General features: G+C 51.6%; 1 protein-coding gene across 1 annotated transcript; it reads left to right on the top strand.

Moving 5' to 3' along the window:
• Positions 1-279: 279 nt before the first annotated feature.
• Positions 280-8079, top strand: LOC109938662 (polycystic kidney disease and receptor for egg jelly-related protein-like). The gene has a single exon (XM_048607802.1). It carries the CDS (start codon positions 280-282, stop codon positions 8077-8079), a length of 7800 nt encoding a protein of 2599 aa, XP_048463759.1.
• The last annotated feature ends 572 nt before the right edge of the window (positions 8080-8651 follow it).

Here is an 8651-nt window from a genome sequence, read left to right as displayed (position 1 = left end):
AGTGTATGTGTGATTAATCAGTGAGTGTGATTAATCAGTGAGTGTGTGTTTAGTCGGTGCAGGTTGCGATATCTGAGCTGGATTGCTGTATTTGGAGTGTGGTCGGTGTTGCTGAGGCTCGGGCCGGGTTTTTTTCCCTGGGGGTGGGTGGGGATTGTGTTGTCAGACGGTGTGTGCCCGCGGCCGGTGGGGGAGGGGGGGGGGTGCCGCCAGGGCGTTGGTGGTGACGGTTAATTTTCGGTGTGTTTCCCCCGAGCCCAGAGCTACCTCCGCCCGGGGATGCTGCCTCTGTGGCTGGGTTTTGGACTACTGTCCCCAGCGCTGGCTCAGCTGGTTCCCCCGATTCAGCTGGAGTGTCCCTCTAATGTGAGCCACACTGGGGACAGCGCTGTCCAGTACACCTGCCTGTGGAAGAGCTCTATCGAGGTGAGCTATAGACCCAGCCCAGAGGCTAACACCAGCTCTTTACCTCCCACCCTCACCTGGTCCCTCAACCAGCGCCTCCTGGCCACCACCACCCAATGGTCTGGGAAACAGGTCCTTCTCCGAGTGCCCCCTGACACTCCCATCATTGTCAGCTACACCTCTGCCAGCTGCCACAACTGCCTGTACTGGAATGTGACCGTCACTGGCACCAATCTCAAGCTCACCCTCTTCCCCCTCCACCCCGACCGTGCCCCGGTCACCTTCCAGGACCTGGAGCTGGCTTGGTGCTCCAACCTGAACAGCCCCTCCTGGGGTTACACGCTGGTGTGCCCCGGGGCAGTGCCCAACGATACCGTCCGCACCAGCAGGCAGATCGCCCACGTCAACGGTGCCAGCTACCCCCCGGGGAAAGAGGCTGAGTGCTCCCAGAGTTTCCGGTATGCCAGCAGGGTGATGTACCCGCAGGCTGGTCAGCACAACTGCACACTGAACGTTGCCAACGGCCCCAGCGCCTCCTCCACTGCCCGCCTGGAGGTAAAGCCAAACCTCATGCACCTCCTGAGCGCCCAGTCAGCCCCCATCCAGTGGAGCCAGACGGTGACTGTTAGCCATGAACTGAGGGCAGAGTACGGGGTCCTGGGTTATCGGCTGTCCGCCCAACCCAAACAGCAGCAGTCCTGGACCCTGAGTTACCACCCGAAAGCGGTTGGGATCGAGCTGTGCCGGTGCCCGCAGCGCCGGGGGGACATGTGTGTGGCTCAGTTGCTGCTGAAGGTCAGTCGCTCTCTGGGCACCACGTCCAACACCGTAATCTTCCAGCAGGGCTCGGTGCGCTTCCGCAACTCCCTCCAATGGGTCTCCCTCACCCCCAACGCCACTGCGCCCGGGACCAGCTTCTACTACGTGAGCTCGGATAACACTCTCTACTACTTCAAGGTGGGCACCCCTGCTGGCAGGCACAGGCACCTTGTCTTTCACAGGGACAACCAAGTCAGCCACCTGTACCAGATCGATTACACCAGCCCCAGCCATTACACACTGACTGTCCAGCTCTACCTGAACCTAGGGGAGACCGTCTACACTTCCCTGGAGGATTTGACCGTGGACCCCTTCCTGTACAATAGCGGTCCCACTGAAGTGGGTCTCCTGGCCAACGTGGTTTGGTTCATCCCCCAGCAGCACCCAGCCACTCACTGCGCTTGGGCCTTCGAGCTGGCTCACGGCTCCACGGTCAGCCTGTTCACCTACAGGCAGCTGGTGGCACAGGCGGCCAGCCTCATCCCCCAGATCCAGCTCCCCTTCGACCCCGACCACTACAGGGGCTTCCTGGCTAAGGTCAGCTGCACGGCTGTCGGCGAGATGGTGCTCAGGCTCCGGGCCAGGCTGGGCCAATACAGAGTCGCCTCCCGCCAGTCGGCCCTCTTCTGTGAGCTCGCCCGGTGCCAGCTCCCTGTACCCAGCATCGAGCACCCACCACCCCCTGACACCGTCATCCGGAGCCCCCGAGGCTCCCCGCTCACAGTTTACGGCCACTCGGGCTTGCACTGCGACAGCATTAAGTCAGTGAGCATCTCCTGGAAGATCTACAGCATCGCGGACAGAAAGGCTCAGCCAGACTGGAATCAGAGTGTGGCCCTCCCGGCCAGTGTGAGGACCAGCATAGCCACTCTGCAACTGCCTGCTTTCACCTTGGACTATGGTCACTATCTCTTTGTGTTCAATGTGACCATGTACACCACTGATCCCACCCTGCCTACCCTCAACAACACTGGGCAGGCGGTGGTGGAGGTGATTAAAAGTGAGCTGCTGGCTGTCATTTCTGGGGGGTCTTACAGGATGGTGAGCGTGGAGGATACCTTTACGCTGGACGCTTCCCGGAGCGCTGACCCAGACTCACCCGATCCACACCTCGGACTGAAATTCTCCTGGTACTGCACCATGAAATTCACCGACTACAGCACCATGACGCTGTCCCAGAACCAGCACTGCCACCCTGGGAACCCAGCCCTGAGGTGGGACTCTGCCAAAGCTGATACTTTGACCATCCCTGCCCATGTGCTCATTGTCAAAAAGTACTTCTACTTCCGGCTGGTGATCCAGAAAGACACGAGGACCGATCACTTCGACCAAACCATCTCTGTCCTCCCTGGCTTCGTGCCCCGGATGTCTATAGCCTGCCTTGAGAACTGTAAGGAGTACCTGATTACCACTGATCGCTTCATTTTGAACGGGACTTGTTCCAATTGCCCAAGGTCCATTCAACTGAAGTACCGCTGGAGCTTGCTTTCGGGGAGCGGCATTTCAGAGATCCTGGTCAACTGGGAAACTGATAGCTCTACCGGTAACTCATTGCCTTATGTGTCACTGAACCCCATGTCCTTAGAACACTTGGATGACGGATGGTATATCCTTGAACTGAAAGCGACGACTTCCATTGGTTCTTACAGCCTCAGCCGGCATCGCTTCTATGTCAATTCTGTTCCTAGAGGAGGCCATTGTGTTATCAGCCCGAAGCAGGGCTGGGCCCTCTACACGAAGTTCACCCTAGCTTGTTTGAGTTTCGAGGACAGTGATCTCCCCCTCAGTTACACGGTGATTGCAAAGACCTACCATCCGACCGCCAGCATCAACAGTCTGATGAATGATGTCCTGGGTACCATTGTGTATTTCGGATTCAGTCCCAAGTCCCAGCCCTTTGAACTGCCAGTGGGGAGGAGTTCAGGTCACCATCAGCTGGTTATCGTGGTCCTTGTGTCTGACAGCCGCGGTGCCTACACAAAGGTGCACCTGAGGGTCAAAGTCTACGAGCTCCCGCTCGACCCAGCCCAGAAATCTCTGGTGGACCAGTTGGCCAACTATGTGGAAGGGACAGCCGCACCACTGACCACTCTGCTGCATGGGACACACTATGTGGAAGCCAACAAACTGCTTTACGGAATCGCTTCGGAGCTGAACTCTCACAGCTTCGTGGGCAGGGACATCCCCAGGGTCCAGAAGCTGCGGAAAACCTTGCTGAATGTCTCTGCCAGTATCCCGGTCACGTCGTCTCAGCTCATCAACCAGATATCCGCCACAATCTTCCAGGCGGCTGAGATAGCGGTCCAGGTCAACCAGCAAGCCCAGCGCCTCTCCGCCAGCAAGCTGCTGGAACTGGCTTCCGTCCTGCTGAACTACACGAGTGAAGATCGGATTCCATCAGAGCGCACTGAGCAGTTGTCCTGCAGCATCTTGACTGCAACCTCCAACGTGATGACTGCCTTTTCCTCCCAGTTCCCAACTGAAGGCACTGAGAATGGAATCCCGCTGACCACAGAGCAAAAGAAAGTGACCACCAGCATCTTCCCCATCCTGAAAATCCTGACTGAAGCCGTGTCTCAACGCAAAGTACCGGGGCAAAGGGATACCCTGATGGAGGCCAGGCAGTGGGAAATAACTGTGAAGAAGGTTAACATAGACAAAGTGGAGGACTCCTTCCGTTCTGATCCGGATTGTACGAACTGCATTTACCCAGAGCTGGGAAAGGTCCCAGTAACCTCTCAGCCGGTCTCGTCCATGGTTTATAAGTTTGAAGAGAATCCTTTACCATGGCTCGGGAAGGCATCGAACATCGCTACAGATATCTCTGGCTTCGACATGATCCTCCAGCACAGCAATGGAACCGTGCACACCTTGGTCCCTAAGCAGGTGGAGTCTTTCATGGCCAGGAGGGACATTGTGTCCCATCAACCCATCAGGTTAGTTGTTGACCCTGGCAGAAGTGATGTGGTCAAGGGTCAATTCACAGTCATGATGACCTCTAGCTCAGCTCAAGTGGTCTTCCTGCAGTTATTTGCAGACATAGACCCCATCTACACCGTTAGCATCTACTCAGGAGTGGGGCTCTCCAGCGCAACTCTCGCACAGAAACATACCATCCCAGAGTGTAGCTCACGGCCAGATCTCAACAGAGGCAACTTTGCACACAATCCTTACATCATCAGGATTCCAAGCAGGCTTTTCAAGAGGAACGGGACTGACCTGAGCAGCAAAACCTACATCACTGTTGCTGTTGAGACAAAGTACCCGAACCCTCAACTAATCATTGAGGCTGGGCTCAATGTCTCAGCTTTTGTTGCAAACTGCCTGACGTTTGAAGGCAATTCTGATGAGTGGGATTCTTCCAGCTGTACCGTCGGGTCTCTCACCAGCAACAAGAGAGTGCACTGTGTCTGTAAGAGAGGTAACAAGCACATCAGCAGCAGGGCCCTGAATGTGAAGATGCTCTGGTTCCTGACTGGCAGTGTTCTGGTGTTGCCCGAAGTCATTGACCTGCTGGAAGTTGGTGAACTCATTCAGACTCTGCCAACCAATCTGGTGACACTGATTACCGTTCTGATCATTTTGTTCATCTATGCCATCCTGCTCTGGTGGGCTTGGCGGAAACGGGCGAGCGACAAGAAAAAGATCATTGTTCTTCCTGACAATGACCCCTGTGATAATGGTTGCTACCTGGTGACCTTTTACACTGGGGGTCGCCTTGATGCTGGGACCACAGCGGATGTTTTTTTCACTATGATTGGCGCATCCGTGGAGAGCGAAGTCCACCTTCTCTACCATCCAGACCACAAGAGCTTCAGGAGAAACAGTGTGGACACCTTCCTACTCACCACCAGAGATGAGCTCGGTGAGCTCACGTTCATCAGGGTCTGGCACAACAATGTGGGCACCTCACCATCCTGGTACCTCAGCAGGGTGAAAGTGCAAAATGTGCTAACCAAGAAGAGCTGGCATTTCTTCTGCAGGAAGTGGTTAGGGACCATGAAGGGGGATGGACTGTTGCACAGGACCTACCCCGTCATGGACCCTGAAAGCTTGCTGAGGAGGAAGGATGTCTTCTTCATTGAGACGTCCAGCAAGATTGAGAGGGAACACTTGTGGTTCTCTGTCTTTGCCTACGACGTTGACCAGACCTTCACCCGTATTCAGAGGCTGTCCTGTTGTTTGACCGTGTTGCTATCCAGTCTACTGCTCAGTCTCATGCTGTTCCAGAAAAGGGAGGTGGAGCACTATTTGCAGAAGCTAGTGAGATCGTTGGTGATTGGAATGGAAAGTGCACTGGTGATGGTGCCAGTGGAAATGCTAATATCGACTCTGTTCATGTTGGCGCAGAAGAAAGATACATCTTTAACGGTTACAGGAGAAGGCGGAGAACACGAATCAGACCAACAGTTTGATAACAGCCTACCTGTGAACCCTGACCCAAATCCAAACAACTTCAGGGAGAGGTTGAAGAAGTGGTATGAGAGGGACGAAGAGGCCAGTGAGGCTGAAGAAAGTCCCAAGGAAATGGCAGAGTTGTCAGACGATAACCACTATGACCTTTTATCCTACGTAGCAGGTATAGACAATGTCCAGGGTCCTTTGGCAAAAGAGAGAGACAACTGTACCATCCCTGAGTCTGAAGCCAATCGGATCACCAGAGAGGAGACCACTGGCAAGGTGACCAGAAAGAAGAAGGTACGATTGATTAAGCCCAAGCGATTGGGGCACTCTCATCAAAAGAAAGCCACACCGCACAAGAAGGCACGAGGCCAGTCTGCCAAACCCGCCAGAAACATCGGCCCGAGAAGCAAGTCAAGTATCACATTGTCAAAATGCCTCTTGTACTTGGCTTGGTGCCTCGTGTGCCTGATCTCTGCTGTGTCTGCTGTATTTATTGTGTTATATGGCCTCTCGTATGGTGTAGCGACTTCCTGGCTGTGGCTCATGGCCTCTGTCGTTTCTTTCGTTCAGGGTGTTTTCTTCTTGCAGCCTCTTAAGATCATGGCCTTCGCTGCTCTGTTTGCCTTAAGACGTCGGCGCCCCCGAGATCTGGACTGGTCCACAGGGATCCAAACACTGGAGATCAGTGAAGACCAACTTCCGAACAATGATCCTGATTGCGTCCGGTCAAAGGACCAGATTCGGAAGCAGTATAGGCCGCTGGAGGGTGACGAACTAGTGTTGGCGAGAAAAAAAGGGAGCATCAGGCAACAAGCCTTTATGTTTTGTAAGGGTTTCCTGTTGCACATTGCTTTCCTTGTACTCATCCTGTACTTGTTGTGCTCCACAGACTACAACAATGCTTACTATTACAACCGCATCATTAAGGATAGATTCTCCCAGAACCTGGAGAACGTGAACACTGTCCAACAGTTCTACACCTGGATGGGTGTCACCTTCCTGCCCCTGATTCATGAAAACTCAAATCCAGCCTTTCTGTCTGACACCTATTCCATCATCCTGGGCCTGCCAAGGATGCGTCAGATCAGATCCAAACATGAGTCGGTCAATTGCTTTTGGAAAACCAGCATCCTGAGCATCATCTTGGGCAAGCATCGGTGTCGACCCCTGTTTAATGTTCACCAACAGAACACCAGGAACTACAATGGCTCCTGGCAACAGCCCATTGGAACTGTATCTGTGCAGCACCCGCTGGATTACACAGGTTGGATATTTGAAAGCATAGATTCCCCTTGGTTATACCCCTCACATGGGGTATATCATGTGTATCCACTGGGAGGTTACTCCCTCTACTTCTCCCCAATAAGCCTACAGGATTCTCTGATAAGATTCGTGGGTCTGCAGAACAATAGCTGGATTGACAGGAGTACCTGGGCAATCATCATCGAGACAACCATCTACAATGCAAACGTTGACTTGTTCTGTACCATCTCGCTGATTTTGGAGACAGCCCCTCTTGGTGTGATCAACAAGAAGTTGGTGGTGAAACCCTTCACCCTCAGGCTCTTCGAGAGGCGTGAGAAAAACCGGGTAGTACTCAGTGTCCTCGTCATCATTTTATTTGTCCTGTTTGTCATTAACGAGTGTCGGAAAATAAGGCAGAAAGGATACAAGTACTTCCAGCGTCTGAAGAACATTGGCAGCCTGGTGATAACAGTGCTGCTATTGATGACCATAGTCCTGTATGTAGCCAAGTATATATTGTCACAGCATATGCTGGAGTTCTATAAGAGCAACCCAAATACTTTCATTGCTTTTCATGTCATTGCTGCTTTGGATCAGCTTCTCAGGTTCAATGTCACATTCCTCATTTTTGTCACCATACTGAAGCTTCTCAGGTATACACGCTTCCTTTACAATGTGCGCCTGGCCCAGAAGGCCATTTCTATAAGTTTTCCCACTATCTGCTCCCTGGCTGTAATCATGGCAGTGTACTCCCTTATTTTTATATCGTTTGGTTACCTGCTGTTTGGTCAATTTGATAGGAATTTCAATACCATGATCCATGCAACACAGACTATTGTGTCCTATCACATTGGCGACTTTAACGACACAGAGTTTACCTACAGCAAGATTATCGGTGGCATCTACTTGACATGCTTTCTTTTTGTGATGCACTGTATCCTGATCAACCTCTTTGAGTCAGTGGTCATTCTGTCTTACGGAGACATGAGACAGTTCATCCACGAGAGGCCGTCTAAGGAAGCAGAGGTGGCCAACTTCGTAATGCAAGAGATTAGGCGTGTCTGGTATGCATTGAGGAGAAAACCACCTCCAAACGATGGGAAGAAGCTTCTGGGAACTTTATTTTATGGACGAACTTCTGAAAACACTTACGGGTTGAAGGAAAAGAGAATAAAAGGGAAGAGGCTGAGCTACTTAGTTATCTGACTGCTTATACTTCCTAATTAACTGACTACTCAGAGCTACTAGCTAGAAATCTTCAGTAGGAATATAATGCAAAGAAGAAAGGGAGAAGAGTGGCTGTTTGTCCTTTGGGGAAGGGATCCTACTTAATGTTTTTATATTTTGATGAAAAAGGTTTTCTTTTGATGTGAACTTTCCTCAAATTGCGTTTTTCGTTAAAAAGCTAATTTCTATTGAAGACTGAATGTTGCACACTGGTATATATTATATAAGGTTGACTGTGACCATTTTATTTTTACCATTTTATTCCTGAAATTACACGGTGTGGTTCATTGTAGATGATGTAAGGCAACCACCATGTTCTCACGTCAGTTCCAAAGGGCGGAGAATACCATAGTCAGATCAATGTACACAGCCTAAATGTTTAAGACAGATTTATTCAGGAGAAACTGTACACAGAAGTGAAATGATAGAGTTTCATATACTTTTCCAATATGTCCATAAAAGACGTAGTGATCTCAGGTACGCTCTATGAGATTTTAACCTTATTTTCTATTAACCTCTGTTATGGTGTTTATCTTAGTGTCAATCCTCAA

The sequence above is a fragment of the Rhincodon typus genome, chromosome 18 (genome assembly GCF_021869965.1).
Source record: "Rhincodon typus isolate 14 chromosome 18, sRhiTyp1.1, whole genome shotgun sequence".
Classification (NCBI taxonomy): domain Eukaryota; kingdom Metazoa; phylum Chordata; class Chondrichthyes; order Orectolobiformes; family Rhincodontidae; genus Rhincodon; species Rhincodon typus.
The sequence above is the reverse complement of the archived record's forward strand: the minus strand, read 5'-3'. Positions and strand labels throughout refer to the sequence as shown.

Excerpts from the sequence above, each read along its gene's own strand:
- LOC109938662 (XM_048607802.1), top strand. The coding sequence starts at position 280 with ATGCTGCCTCTGTGGCTGGGTTTTGGACTACTGTCCCCAGCGCTGGCT.